We start from the raw sequence: 15,790 nt of genomic DNA, 5'->3' as shown, positions 1-15,790 counted from the left end.
CCTTAAGAGAGCTAAGCGACAAACCTTTTTCCAACCCAGACTGCAGGAAGGAAAGAAAAATTGGCAATGCAAATGGCCAGGGAGAAAACCCTTGAGCCAAGCACCACGCTAAGAATATCTTCCACGTTCTGTGATAGATCTTAGCTGAGGATGGTTTTCTAGCCTGTCTCATTGTGGCAACAACTTCATGAGATAAACCTGAGGCCGCTAGGACCCAGGACTCAATGGCCACACAGTCAGGTTCAGGGCCGCAGAATTCAGATGGAAAAACGGCCCTTGAGACAGCAAATCTGGACGGTCTGGTAGTGTCCACGGTTGGCCTACCGTGAGATGCCACAGATCCGGGTACCACGACCTTCTTGGCCAATCTGGAGCGACGAGTATGGCTCGATGGCAGTCGGACCTGATTTTCCGGAGAACTCTGGGTAACAATGCTAGAGGTGGGAACACATAGGGGAGTCGGAATTGCGACCAATCCTGAACCAAGGCGTCTGCCGCCAGTGCTCGGTGATCGTGAGACCGTGCCATGAAAACTGGGACCTTGTTGTTGTGCCGTGACGCCATCAGATCGACGTCCGGCGTCCCCCAGCGGCAACAGATCTGCTGAAACACGTCCGGGTGAAGGGACCATTCTCCTGCGTCCATGCCCTGGCGACTGAGAAAGTCTGCTTCCCAGTTTTCCACGCCTGGGATGTGAACTGCGGATATGGTGGACGCTCTGCTTTCCACCCACGTCAAAATCCGTTGGACTTCTTGAAAAGCTTGGCGACTGCGTGTTCCCCCTTGGTGGTTGATGTACGCCACCGCCGTGGAATTGTCCGACTGAATCCGAATCTGCTTGCCTTCCAGCCATTGTTGGAAGGCTCGCAGGGCAAGATAGATTGCTCTGATTTCCAGAACATTGATCTGCAGGGTGGACTCTTCCAGAGTCCACATCCCCTGAGCCCTGTGGTGGAGATACACCGCTCCCCACCCTGATAGGCTCGCATCCGTCGTGACCACTGCCCAGGACGGGGGAAGGAACGACTTTCCCTGTGACAATGAGGTGGGGAGAAGCCACCAACGCAGAGAGTCCTTGGCAGTCTGAGAGAGGGAGACAGTCCTGTCGAGGGACGTCGATTTCCCGTCCCATTGGCGTAGAATGTCCCATTGTAGAGGGCGCAGATGAAACTGCGCGAACGGGACTGCCTCCATTGCTGCTACCATCTTTCCTAGGAAATGCATGAGGCGCCTCAGTGAGTGCGACTGGCTCTGAAGGAGAGATTGCACTCCAGTCCGTAGCGAGCACTGCTTGTCCAGTGGAAGCTTCACTATCGCTGAGAGAGTATGAAACTCCATGCCAAGATAAGTCAGAGATTGGGTCGGGGTTAGATGAGACTTTGGAAAGTTGATAATCCACCCGAAACTCTGGAGAGTGTCTAGTGCCACCTTCAGACTGTGTTGGCATGCCTCTTGAGAGGGTGCCTTTATAAGCAGGTCGTCTAGATACGGGATGACCGAGTGACCCTGCGAGTGCAGAACAGCTACTACTGCTGCCATGACTTTGGTGAAGACCCGGGGGGCTGTTGCCAGACCGAAAGGTAACGCTACAAACTGCAGGTGTTCGTCGTGTATGACGAAGCGTAGGAAACGCTGATGCTCTGGTGCGATCGGCACGTGGAGATACGCATCTTTGATATCTATTGATGCTAGAAAATCTCCTTGAGACATTGAGGCTATGACGGAGCGTAGGGATTCCATCCGGAACCTCCTGACTTTTACGTGTCTGTTGAGCAACTTTAGATCCAGGACGGGCCGATACGATCCGTCCTTTTTTGGGACCACAAACAGATTGGAGTAAAAACCGTGACCTTGTTCCTGAAGAGGGACGGAGGTCACCACTCCTTCCGCCTTTAGAGCGGCCACCGCCTGCAACAGAGCATCGGCTCGGTCTGGTGGTGGAGAAGTTCTGAAGAAACGAGTTGGCGGACGAGAACTGAACTCTATCCTGTACCCGTGAGACAGAATATCCCTCACCCAACGGTCTTTGACGTGTGACAGCCAGATGTCGCCAAAGTGGGAAAGCCTCCCACCGACCGCGGATGTGGGAATCGGAGACCGCAAGTCAGGAGGACGCCGCCTTGGCAACGGTTCCTCCGGCTGTCCTTTTTGGGCGTGACTGAGACCTCCAAGAATCTGAGCGTCTCTGGTCTTTTTGAGTCTTTTTTGACGAGGCGAATTGGGACCTGCCCGGTCCTCGAAAGGACCGATAACCAGACTGACCCTTCCTCTGTTGGGGTCTGTTTTGTCTGTGTTGCGGTAAGGATGAGTCCTTACCCTTGGAGTGTTTGATGATTTCATCCAAACGCTCTCCAAACAATCGGTCACGAGAAAAAGGCAAATTGGTTAAGCACTTCTTGGAATGAGAATCTGCTTTCCAATGTCTCAACCACAGGGCCCTACGCAAAACAACGGAGTTGGCTGACGCCACTGCCGTGCGGCTTGTAGCGTCAAGAACAGCATTAATCGCGTACGACGCGAATGCCGCCATTTGCGAGGTCAATGGTGCTACCTGCGGGGCAAATGCACGTGTGACGGAGTCAACTCGCGCAAGCCCGGCTGAGATAGCTTGGAGTGCCCATACGGCTGCAAAAGAAGGCGCTAATGACGCTCCAATCGCTTCATAGATGGATTTCAGCCAGAGCTCCATCTGCCTGTCAGTGGCATCTTTAAGTGCCGCTCCATCTTCAACTGCAACCAAGGATCTAGCTGCAAGCCTGGAAATTGGAGGATCCACTTTTGGACACTGGGTCCAACCCTTGACCACCTCAGGGGGAAAAGGATAGCGTGTATCTTTAAGCCGTTTAGGAAAACGCCTTTCAGGATAAGCGTGGGGTTTCTGGATTGCGTCTCTAAAGTCAGCGTGGTCCAGAAAAGTGCTTAAAGTACGCTTAGGGTATCTGAAATGGATTCTCTCGTGCTGCGAAGCTGACTCCTCCACAAGAGGAGCTGGTGGGGAAATATTTAACATCTTATTGATGTTAAATATAAGATCATTAACTATGGCGTCACCCTCTGGTGTATCTAGATTGAGAGCGGTCCCAGGATCAGAATCCTGATCAGTTACGTCCGCCTCATCACCCATAGAGTCATCTCGCTGGGATCCTGACCATTGAGATGAATGTGAAGGCCCGTCATAGCGAGCCCGCTTAGGCTGCCCGGGGCCATCGTCCGAGTCAGAGTCTTCACCCTGAGGTGTATATGCCCGTCCCGGAGCTTGGAGCTGAGGGGGACCAGGGGGCAATGATTGCACAGTGTCCGTGGCCTGAAGTACAGGCCTAGCTCGCAATGTGTCAAGAATTTGTGACATAGTGAGAGACATTCTGTCAGCAAAAGCTGCAAACTCAGTTCCTGTCACCTGGACAGCATTCACAGGTGGTACACCCTGGGTCACGTCCAGCAGAGGTCCCGACTGTGCAAGCGCCGCAGGGGCCGAGCACTGCACACAATGGGGGTCCGTGGAGCCTGCCGGTAGAAAAGTCCCACATGCGGTGCAGGAAGCATATAATGTATGTGCCTTGGCACCCTTGCGTTTTACGGACGACATGCTGCTGGCTCTCTGCAATGTGAGAGAGTCTATAGCCAAAGGGCGACCAGCGCTATGTAATACCAAGTATTTGTAGAAACAAAATACTAAGAATACTACTGGCACAAGAGGGGGTGAGCCCTGAGGGCTGCTTACCGCCCGCTGAATAGCGGGTAAGAGGCTGCAGAATTCCTTGTCTGGGTCTCCCCGGCTCCCCTCTGCAGCTCAGCGTGTCAGCAGGAATGGCTGCCGGCGTCTGTGGAGAGGGGCGGTCCGTGGGAGTTCCCAAACAAAAGTGCGGGAAACAGTGTCCCCTCTGTGCCGATTGTGAGGGCTGGAGTATGTAAAAACGACTCCAGCCCTCGGCGCTGATGCACTGGCCAGCGTCCCGCCCCTCTCCTGACTGGCAGGTCTGGGGGCGGGAACGAACGGAAGCAGGCCGCAAAAGCCGGGGACTCGAGTTATCAGCGCGGCCGCCGTAAAAGCGCGGGCCGCGCTGAAGTCCCCGGCGCACCACAAGTGCCAGCCGCGCCGCAGTTCCAGCGGCCGGCGCGACCATGTCCCAATAGTGTGCCCGCTTCAGCGAAGCTGAATGAGGCCATGGCACAAGCGCCGTAGCGCTGATGTCCCCCGGCGCACTACAACACCCAGCATGCTGCGGTGTGAGCGCCAAATGCACGGGGACACAGAGTACCTTGAGGAAGCAGGGCCATGTCCCTGATGTACTCCGCTCCATCCAGCATCTTCTCCAGGGGCTGTAGATGGAGCACGGTCTCAGTGCCTGGAGACCAGTAAATCCCACTTCACCCAGAGCCCTGTAAAAAGGGATGGGGAAGGAATCAGCATGTGGGCTCCTGCCGCCGTACCCGCAATGGGTACCTCAACCTTACAAACACCTCCGACATACAGTGGGGTGAGAAGGGAGCATGCTGGGAGCCCTGTATGGGCCCTCTTTTCTTCCATCCGACATAGTCAGCAGCTGCTGCTGACTAAAAACAATGGAGCTATGCGTGCGTGTCTGACCTCCTTGCGCACAAAGCTAAAACTGAGGAATCTGTACTCCTACGGGAGGGTGTATAGCCAGAAGGGGAGGGGCCTTACACTTTTAAGTGTAGTTCTTTGTGCGGCCTCCAGAGGCAGTAGCTATACACCCACTGTCTGGGTCTCCCAATTAGGAGCGAAAAAGAAATGCCCAGTTACGATGAGATGGGCAAGTATGCTCCAAACGCGGCAGGTGCCGGCTTGTCATACAGCCATTATTTGCCTCTAGCAGTGAGTGTCAATTCCTGCTGCTTAATCTTTTCCTATCCTGAGTCCCCCCCGGGGGGGACTTTCCAAAAATTCCGTTACGCTCCTGTGTCCCCCGGCAGGGGAAATCAATAATTCATACGCATTTTACTGACCTAAGTCCCTTCTAGCGGGCCACTGAGTGGAAAGTCCCTTTTCTAAGCATAGCAGGCAGGACTTCACATATAGTGCTATTATATATATTTATATTTGGTGAGAACAGGAAATTTTATTGGATAGGAAAAGGTTAACACCTTAAAGCTTTTGACCATCTCTGACAGTGGCATTTAAAGGGTTATTTTTATTTTAATATGTAGGAGAAATAATAATAATAATAATAATAATAATAATAATAATAATAATAATAATAAAAAATAATAATAGCAAATCCCTCCAATTAGAAATGTAGCATAGTTCTCCTGACATAGCCATGTCTCTTACCTCATCTGCAGGGTATTGCAGCTTAGGTATCCATGGTATCCACTCATATAGTGACACTTTGCTTCTTTTGGATATATCCATAGATACCTAATCTGCAATGCCCTGCACATGAAGAGACAGTGCTAATAAGGAGAACTATACTACATTAATAATTGGAAGTATTTATTATTATTATTACACCTACTACGTATTGGGATAGGATCGTGGAGATGGGAATACCCCTTTGAGGCCTGAGCGTTCGCTCAGGCACCCAATGACCATCCTGCATCATGAATGTATGGAGTCAATGGATTGCCGTGACATCTATGGATCCACTCAAAACCCCCTCATGGTTGCTATGTTGATACCGCTGTGAAGCCCACAGGCAGGACTTCATAGCAGGCTGTTATCTTTGCTATATAGGACAATACAAAAGGGACTGCAAAGTATAAAGCAAGCGATCAAACAACTACAATTTAAAAGTACCCTACAGTGAGCAAAAAAAAAATTAAAAATAAAGTATGAAACACATACAACAAAGATCTCCTATAAAAATAAAGTCATTTTTGGAATTAAGGGGGCTTTACACGCTGCGACATCGCTAATGCTAAGTCGTTGGGGTCACGGAATTTGTGACGCACATCCGGCCGCATTAGCGATGCCGTTGCGTGTGACAGCGATGAGCGATTTTGTATCGTTGCAAAAACGTGCAAAATCGCTCATCGGTGACATGGGGGTCCATTCTCAAAAATCATTACTGCAGCAGTAACGAAGTTGTTCCTCGTTCCTGCGGCAGCACACATCGCTCCATGTGACACCGCAGGAACGAGGAAGCTCTCCTTACCTGCCTCCCGGCTGCAATGCGGAAGGAAGGAGGTGGGCGGGATGTTACGTCCCGCTCATCTCCGCCCCTCCGCTGCTATTGGGCGGCGGTTCAGTGACGCTGCAGTGACGTCGCTGTGACGCCGCACGGACCGCCCCCGTAGAAAGGAGGCGGTTTGCCGGTCACAGCAATGTCGCCGGACAGGTAAGTAGTGTGACATGTCTGCGCGATGTTGTGCGGCACGGGCAGCGATATGCCCGTGTCGCACAACAGATGGGGGCGGGTACCCACGCTAGCGATATCAGGACCGATATCGCAGCGTGTAAAGTAGCCTTTAGTCTTCACAAAACTCCTATCTTCAAAAATATAAAATTATTCAACCAGTATGGTCCATGCCAAAAATCAGAAATGAGAAAAAACAAAAAACACTAGAAACTACTTTTTTGATCGCTACACCTGCCCCCAAAAAATGCACTAAATAACAATTAAAAGGTCATCTACACCCAGAAAATTTTAACGAGAGAGAGATTTATATGGGGAGAGAGGGAGATATATATAGATATATATACACTGTAGATATATATAGAGATATCTCTTTCTCTCCATATATATATATATATATATATATATATATATATATATATATATATATATATATATATATATATATATATATATATATATATATATATATATATATATATATATATATATATATATATATATATATATATATGTATATATTCATTCAAGATATCGTGCGGAGCTGCCGCCCCACCACCGTGCGGAGCTGCCGCCCAACCTACACCCCACCTACTGTCTCCTCCCCAAAATCCTTTAGGATGTAAGCCCGCAAGGGCAGGGCCCTCTTCCCTCTGTGCTAGTCTGTCCATTGTAACGTGTATATGTATTCTGTATGTAACCCCCTCATGTACAGCACCATGGAATCAATGGTGCTCTATAAATAAACAATAATAATAATAATAATAATAATAATAATAATCTATCTCTCGATCTCTCTCTCTCGCTATCTATCTCTCTCCATATATATATTCAAGATAGAGATATATCTATATAGAGATAATCTCTATCTATATAATCTATATATCTCTCTCTAGAGATATATATCTCTCTCTAATATTATATATATATATCGATATATTTATCTATCTTATTCAAGGATATAGAGATATGTCTATATAGATATATATATCTACATAGACATATCTATATCTTGAATAAGATATATATATATACAGAGAGAGAGATTGCATAGATATATATATCTATATCTATGCAATCTCTCTCTATATATATTATATATACATAATCTATAACTTGAATAAGATAGATAAATATATCGAGAGATAACTATATATATATATATATATATATATATATATATATATATACATACATATATATATATATATATATATACATACATATACATATACATATACATATATATATATATATATATATATATATATATATATATATATATATATATATATATATATATATATATATATATACACACACACACACACACACACACACACACACACACACACATATATATATATTAATCTAGCAATATATTTAGCTATCTTATTCAAGTAATGAAAAAGCTCAAAAATGTTTTGGTTTTTTTTTGTGCCATGAGCTGTAATTTTTAGTGTACCATTTTGGGGGTAGAATTGCCTTTTAGTTTGTTGTTTTTTGTTTTTTTTTTGCTTTGTTCCCTAAAGGCTACTGGTACTTGCGCTTGTTCTATATTTTGCAGTGCCCCTGTATGTTACTCCATAGCAAGGATCATATTCTTTGTTCCCGGGGCCTCACCACTAGGACCCTCAATATTAAAGACAATAAGGGTCCAGTTTGTCAATTCACAGGGATCGCATTCACCATCGAAATCAATGAAGAGTTTTTTGCGATTACAAACATTCAGTAATTAAGTCTGGGGGTTACGGAAGGAGCCCTCTTCTCCTTTGTGGCAAGAGTCGGAGGAGTGGGACCTGCACCTATCACAAAATGAGCCGGTCCCTCTTACCTGTACACTATGCCCTCCTGGTGCAGGTGCTCTAGTCCACAGCAGATCTCAGCAGCATAGAAGACCACGCGCTCCTCCTCAAAGCCGGGGTTGCCCATGTTGTAGATGTGGAATTTGAGGTCTCCTCCATTCATGATGGTGAGCACCAAACATAACGCGTCTTTAGTTTCATACGCATACGCCAGGTTTACCTGCTCAAAGAGAAGAACCGGAGAACAAGACCTCAGGTCCTGACAACTTCTTAAGAGTCTGTACGCCATTTTATATTACATACATATTAAAAATGTTGATACCTAAACAGTATTCAGTGACTGGAACTACAATACAAGAGTGGATCCATTTTTGCAGGGTGCCATGACCCCCATTGATCATCTGTAATCTGTGAGGCATCTCAACAGGCGTTTAGTTTTCCTGCAGCTCCCCCGCAGGAGAACTTAAGTATTACACAGACTGCACTGAAACCAATGCCATGTCTATGCAAGCGGCTGACAGAGGATTTTCGCAGCCGCTCTCTATTCTGATCAATAGAGAAGGGCTCTGAATATTGGTTATGGGAACGTAAGTGAAATCTTTGACTTTTCTTCTATCCCCCCTCTGTGTGGGATGGAGACATCCGATATTGTAGATAGTAAAGAAGGGAATTTTGTTACTTACCGTAAATTCCTTTTCTTCTAGCTCCAATTGGGAGACCCAGACGATTGGGTGTATAGCTACTGCCTCCGGAGGCCACACAAAGCATTACACTAAAAAGTGTAAGGCCCCTCCCCTTCTGGCTATACACCCCCCGTGGGATCACGGCTGCTCAGTTTTAGTGCTAAAGCAAGAAGGAGGAAAGCCAATAACTGGTTTAAACAAATTCAATCCGAAGTAACATCGGAGAACTGAAACCGTTCAACATGAACAACATGTGTACCCGAAAAAAACAAAAATCCCGAAGGAAACAGAGCGGGTGCTGGGTCTCCCAATTGGAGCTAGAAGAAAAGGAATTTACGGTAAGTAACAAAATTCCCTTCTTCTTCGGCGCTCCATTGGGAGACCCAGACGATTGGGACGTCCAAAAGCAGTCCCTGGGTGGGTAAAGTAATACCTCAAGTGAGAGCTGCAAAACAGCCCTCTCCTACGAGGAGGCAACCGCCGCCTGCAGGACTCTTCTACCTAGGCTGGCGTCCGCCGAAGCGTAGGTATGCACCTGATAATGTTTGGTGAAAGTGTGCAGACTCGACCAGGTAGCTGCCTGGCACACCTGTTGAGCCGTAGCCTGGTGTCGTAATGCCCAGGACGCACCCACGGCTCTGGTAGAATGGGCCTTCAGCCCTGATGGAACCGGAAGCCCAGCAGAACGGTAGGCTTCAAGAATTGGTTCCTTGATCCATCGAGCCAGGGTGGATTTGGAAGCCTGCGATCCTTTGCGCTTACCAGCGACAAGGACAAAGAGTGCATCCGAGTGGCGCAGGGGCGCCGTGCGGGAAATGTAGATTCTGAGTGCTCTCACGAGATCTAACAAATGCAAATCCTTTTCATACCTATGAACTGGATGAGGACAAAAGGAAGGCAAGGAGATATCCTGATTGAGATGAAAAGAGGATACCACCTTAGGGAGAAACTCCTGAATCGGGCGCAGCACTACCTTGTCCTGGTGAAAAACCAGGAAGGGAGCTTTGGATGACAGCGCTGCCAGCTCGGATACCCTCCGAAGAGACGTGACCGCTACCAGAAAGGCCACTTTCTGTGAGAGCCGGGAAAGTGAAACATCTTTCAGAGGCTCGAAGGGCGGCTTCTGGAGAGTAACTAGTACCCTGTTGAGATCCCATGGATCTAACGGCCGTTTGTACGGAGGGACTATGTGACAAACCCCCTGCAGGAACGTGCGTACCTGAGGAAGTCGTGCTAGACGCTTTTGAAAAAATACCGATAGCGCTGAGACTTGCCCTTTAAGGGAGCCTAGCGATAAGCCTTTTTCCAAACCAGATTGCAGGAAGGAAAGAAAAGTAGGCAATGCAAATGGCCAGGGGGACACTCCCTGTGTCGAGCACCAGGATAAGAAAATCTTCCACGTTCTGTGGTAGATCTTAGCAGACGTGGGCTTCCTAGCCTGTCTCATGGTGGCCACGACCCCTTGAGATAATCCTGAAGATGCTAGTATCCAGGACTCAATGGCCACACAGTCAGGTTCAGGGCCGCAGAATTCAGATGGAAAAACGGCCCTTGTGACAGTAAGTCTGGCCGGTCTGGTAGCGCCCACGGTTGGCCGACCGTGAGATGCCACAGATCCGGATACCACGACCTTCTCGGCCAGTCTGGGGCGACGAGCAGGGCGCGGCGGCAATCGGACCTGATCTTGCGTAGCACTCTGGGCAAGAGTGCCAGAGGGGGAAACACATAGGGCAGTTGGAACTGCGACCAATTTTGCACTAAGGCGTCTGCCGCCAGAGCTCTGTGATCGCGAGACCGTGCCATGAAAGTTGGGACCTTGTTGTTGTGCCGGGACGCCATTAGATCGACGTCCGGCCTTCCCCAGCGGCGACAGATTTCCTGAAACACGTCCGGGTGAAGGGACCATTCCCCTGCGTCCATACCCTGGCGACTGAGGAAGTCCGCTTCCCAGTTTTCTACGCCGGGAATGTGAACTGCGGATATGGTGGAGGCCGTGGCTTCCACCCACATCAGAATCCGCCGGACTTCCTGGAAAGCTTGCCGACTGCGTGTCCCGCCTTGGTGGTTGATGTATGCCACCGCTGTGGAGTTGTCCGACTGAATTCGGATCTGCTTTCCTTCCAGCCACTGCTGAAAGGCTTGAAGGGCAAGATACACTGCCCTGATTTCCAGAACATTGATCTGAAGGGTGGACTCCTGCTGAGTCCACGTACCCTGAGCTCTGTGGTGGAGAAAAACTGCTCCCCACCCTGACAGACTCGCGTCTGTCGTGACCACCGCCCAGGATGGGGGTAGGAAGGACCTTCCCTGTGATAATGAGGTGGGAAGAAGCCACCATTGAAGAGAGTCCTTGGCCGTCTGGGAAAGGGAGACTTTCCTGTCCAAGGACGTCGACTTCCCGTCCCATTGGCGGAGAATGTCCCATTGAAGTGGGCGCAGATGAAACTGCGCAAACGGAACTGCCTCCATTGCTGCTACCATCTTCCCCAGGAAGTGCATGAGGCGTCTTAAGGGATGCGACTGGCCCTGAAGGAGAGAATGCACCCCTGTCTGTAGTGAACGCTGCTTGTCCAGCGGAAGCTTCACTATCGCTGAGAGAGTATGAAACTCCATGCCAAGATATGTTAGCGATTGGGTCGGTGACAGATTTGACTTTGAAAAGTTGATGATCCACCCGAAAGTCTGGAGAGTCTCCAGCGCAACGTTCAGGCTGTGCTGGCATGCCTCTTGAGAGGGAGCCTTGACAAGTAGATCGTCCAAGTAAGGGATCACCGAGTGTCCCTGAGAGTGCAAGACTGCTACCACTGCTGCCATGACCTTGGTGAAAACCCGTGGGGCTGTCGCCAGACCAAACGGCAGGGCTATGAACTGAAAGTGTTCGTCTCCTATAACGAAGCGTAGAAAACGCTGGTGCTCTGGGGCAATCGGCACGTGGAGATAAGCATCTTTGATGTCTATTGATGCTAGGAAATCTCCTTGAGACATCGAGGCAATGACGGAGCGGAGGGATTCCATCCGGAACCGCCTGGTTTTCACGTGCTTGTTGAGCAGTTTTAGGTCCAGAACAGGACGGAAAGAGCCGTCCTTTTTTGGCACCACAAATAGATTGGAGTAAAAACCCTGACCTCTTTCCAGAAGAGGAACAGAGATTACCACTCCCTCTGCCCTTAGAGAGCACACCGCTTGCAGAAGAGCATCGGCTCGGTCGGGATGTGGGGAGGTTCTGAAGAACCGAGGCGGAGGACGAGAACTGAACTCTATCCGGTACCCGTGAGACAAAATGTCTGTTACCCACCGGTCTTTGACCTGTGGCAGCCAAATGCCGCAAAAGCGGGAGAGCCTGCCACCGACCGAGGATGCGGAGAGAGGAGGCCGAAAGTCATGAGGCAGCCGGCTTGGAAGCGGTTCCTCCGGCTGCTTTCTTTGGACGTGAGTGAGTCCGCCAGGAATCTGAGCTCCTCTGCTCCTTCTGAGTCCTTTTGGACGAGGAGAATTGGGTCCTGCCCGAACCTCGAAAGGACCGAAACCTCGACTGTCCCTTCCACTGCTGAGGTTTGTTTGATCTGGGCTGGGGTAAGGAAGAGTCCTTACCCTTGGACTGTTTAATGATTTCCGCCAATTGCTCACCAAACAGCCTGTCTTGAGATAATGGCAAACTGGTTAAGCATTTTTTGGAAGCAGAATCTGCTTTCCATTCTTTTAACCATAAGGCTCTGCGTAAAACCACCGAGTTGGCGGACGCCATTGACGTACGGCTGGTAGAGTCCAAGACCGCATTGATAGCGTAAGTCGCAAACGCAGACATTTGCGAGGTCAAGGACGCCACTTGCGGCACTGATGGACGTATGATCGAGTCCACCTGCGCTAGACCAGCTGAAATAGCTTGGAGTGCCCACACGGCTGCGAATGCTGGAGCAAACGACGCACCGATAGCTTCATAGACAGATTTCAACCAAAGGTCCATCTGTCTGTCATTGGCATCTTTAAGTGAAGCCCCATCTTCCACTGCAACTATGGATCTAGCCGCAAGCCTGGAGATTGGGGGGTCCACCTTTGGACACTGGGTCCAGCGTTTGACCACGTCAGGGGGAAAGGGATAACGTGTATCCTTAAGACGTTTGGAGAAACGCTTATCTGGATAAGCATGGTGTTTCTGGACTGCTTCTCTGAAGTCCGCGTGGTCCAGAAAAGAGCTCAATTTACGTTTGGGATACCTAAAATGGAATTTCTCCTGCTGTGCTGCTGCCTCCTCCGCTGGAGGAGAAATATCCAGCAGTCTATTGATGGCCGCTATAAGATCATTCACCATGGCGTCACCATCAGGGGTATCCAGGTTGAGAGCAGTCTCAGGATTAGACTCCTGATCACCTAACTCTGTCTCATCATACAGAGAATCCTCTCGCTGAGACCCTGACCAGCGTGATGACGCCGAGTGTCTCTCCCAGCGAGCTCGCTTAGGCTGCCTGGGACTGTCGTCCGAGTCAGAGCCTTCAGCCTGTGATGCCTGGGACCCCCTTGGAGCACGTATTAGTTCCAACTGAGGGGGACCGGGGAACATTGAATCAGCAGTGCCCATGGTCTGAGTGACCGGCCTGGACTGCAAGGTTTCTAGGATTTTTGTCATAGTCACAGACATCTTATCAGCAAAAACTGCAAACTCTGTCACCGTCACCGGGGCAGGGTTCACAGGCGTCTCTGCCTGGGCCACTACTAGCATAGACTCCGGCTGACGAAGTGGCACAGGGACCGAACATTGCACACAATGGGGGTCAGTGGAACCTGCCGGTAGATCAGCCCCACATGCGGTACAGGCAGTATATAAAGCCCGTGCCTTGGCACCCTTGCTTTTTGCGGATGACATGCTGTTGTCTCCTCAGAGCAATATAGGGGTATAAGCCAAGAAGCGACCGTACAGTGCAATATATATATATATATATGTACAAACAAAAGTACACAAAACAACACTGTGGCACTAGTGGGGTCAGCACTTAGGTGCTGCTTACCACCCGCTTAATAGCGGTTGTGTGGTCGCCAGAATCCCCTGTCTGGGTCTCCCAGGGCTATGTCCGTTCTCCAGCTCAGACTGCGTGCAGGAATGGCTGCCGGCGTCCTGTGAAGAGGGGCGGGCCGTGGGCGTGCTGCAGACAAAGAGCGGGAAACTGGCGTCCCACTGTGCCCAGTGAGAGGGCTGGAGTATGTAAATAAGACTCCAGCCCTCGGCGCTGACTACTGTACAGCGTCTCTCCCCTGCCCTGACTGACAGGGCTGGGGGCGGGAACGAACGTAACTAGGCCGCAGAAGCCGGGGACTAGATTAATCAGCGCCGCCGTCGTAAAAGCACGGTCGGCGCGAAGTCCCCGGCGCACCACAAGTCTCAGCCGCGCCGCTGTCTCCATGGCGGCCGGCGCGGTAGTTCCCCACATAAACTCACTCAGCTAAGCTGTAGTGAGTAAAACCCAGGCGCACAGCGCTACTGTCCCCGGCGCACTAGAACGCCCAGCAACGCTGGAGTGTGTCTGTGCCTGTCTGCACGGGGACACAGAGTACCTGAATGTTGCAGGGCCTTGTCCCTGATGGTACCCAGCTCCGTATCCAGCAGGATCTCCGGGTCTGTGGATGGAGCCCGGCCTCAGAGTCTGGAGGCCGGTAAGATCCCACTTCACCAGAGCCCTCAGGGGGGATGGAGAAGGAAAACAGCATGTGGGCTCCAGCCTCCGTACCCGCAATGGGTACCTCAACCTTAACAAACACCCGACAAAAGTGGGGTGAGAAGGGAGCATGCTGGGGGCCCTTAGTATGGGCCCTCTTTTCTTCCATCCGATATAGTCAGCAGCTACTGCTGACTAAACAGTGGAGCTATGCGTGGATGTCTGACCTCCTTCGCACAAAGCTTGAAAACTGAGCAGCCGTGATCCCACGGGGGGTGTATAGCCAGAAGGGGAGGGGCCTTACACTTTTTAGTGTAATGCTTTGTGTGGCCTCCGGAGGCAGTAGCTATACACCCAATCGTCTGGGTCTCCCAATGGAGCGCCGAAGAAAGATTAATACAAGACCAAGCAATGCTGCAACCATAAAACAAAAAAAAAAACAAAGCTTCCAGCAATAATATACAGCCCTAATATGAAAGTCAATGAGAGACTGTAAAGGAGGGGGATGCAGCTGCAGATCCAGCGGCTCCGTACCACAAAGCGGCTGTTCACTTTTTCCAAGATCTGCTTTTCATTTAACGCCATGGATTCTCCTTTTCTTTTCTTGATCCTCTTCTTCTCCAGCTTTTTGCATGCATACATCTTCCCTGTGGCTCGGACTTGGCAGGCGCACACCTGGGAACAGAGCGGACATGTGATGGTGCAGCCGGAGAAACGAGAGCAGTGGGTAAGGCAGAGAAGAGGGGGGTAAAGGCAGAGAAGGGGGGGGGGTAAAGGCAGAGAAGAGGGAAGGGGGTAAAGGCAGAGAAGAGGGAAGGGGGTAAAGGCAGAGAAGAGGGGGGGGGGCAGAGAAGAGGGGGGTGGGAGGCAGAGAAGAGGGGGAAAAAGCCAGAGAAGGGGGGGGGGGTAAAGGCAGAGAAGAGGGGGGGGGTATAGGCAGAGAAGGGGGGGGGCAGAGAAGAGGGGGGGGGGGGAGGCAGAGAAGAGGGGGAAAAAGGCAGAGAAGAGGGGGGGTAAAGGCAGAGAAGAGGGGGGGTAAAGGCAGAGAAGAGGGGGGGTAAAGGCAGAGAAGAGGGGGGGTAAAGGCAGAGAAGAGGGGGGGAAGGCAGAGAAGAGGGGGGGGAAGGCAGAGAAGAGAGGGGGAAAGGCAGAGAAGAGAGGGGGAAAGGCAGAGAAGAGAGGGGGAAAGGCAGAGAAGAGGGGGGGAAAGGCAGAGAAGAGAGGGGGAAAGGCAGAGAAGAGAGGGGGAAAGGCAGAGAAGAGAGGGGGAAAGGCAGAGAAGAGGGGGGGAAAGGCAGAGAAGAGGGGGGGAAAGGCAGAGAAGAGGGGGGGAAAGG

General features: G+C 50.3%; 1 protein-coding gene across 2 annotated transcripts in view; it reads right to left on the bottom strand.

The window, feature by feature from the left end:
• LOC142304207 (G protein-coupled receptor kinase 5-like) overlaps positions 1–15,790 on the bottom strand; it is a 144,669-nt gene that overhangs the window by 65,531 nt on the left and 63,348 nt on the right. For both annotated transcript variants that reach the window (XM_075346373.1, XM_075346374.1), the window contains exons 8-9: positions 14,988–15,128; positions 8,152–8,342 (exon numbers count right to left, since the gene is read on the bottom strand). In XM_075346373.1, coding sequence (XP_075202488.1) covers positions 8,152–8,342; positions 14,988–15,128 — 332 coding nt within the window. The remainder of the gene's footprint in view (positions 1–8,151; positions 8,343–14,987; positions 15,129–15,790) is intronic.

Source organism: Anomaloglossus baeobatrachus, chromosome 4 (assembly GCF_048569485.1).
Source record: "Anomaloglossus baeobatrachus isolate aAnoBae1 chromosome 4, aAnoBae1.hap1, whole genome shotgun sequence".
Classification (NCBI taxonomy): Eukaryota; Metazoa; Chordata; class Amphibia; order Anura; family Aromobatidae; genus Anomaloglossus; species Anomaloglossus baeobatrachus.
This window is presented reverse-complemented; position numbering and strand designations above follow the sequence as displayed.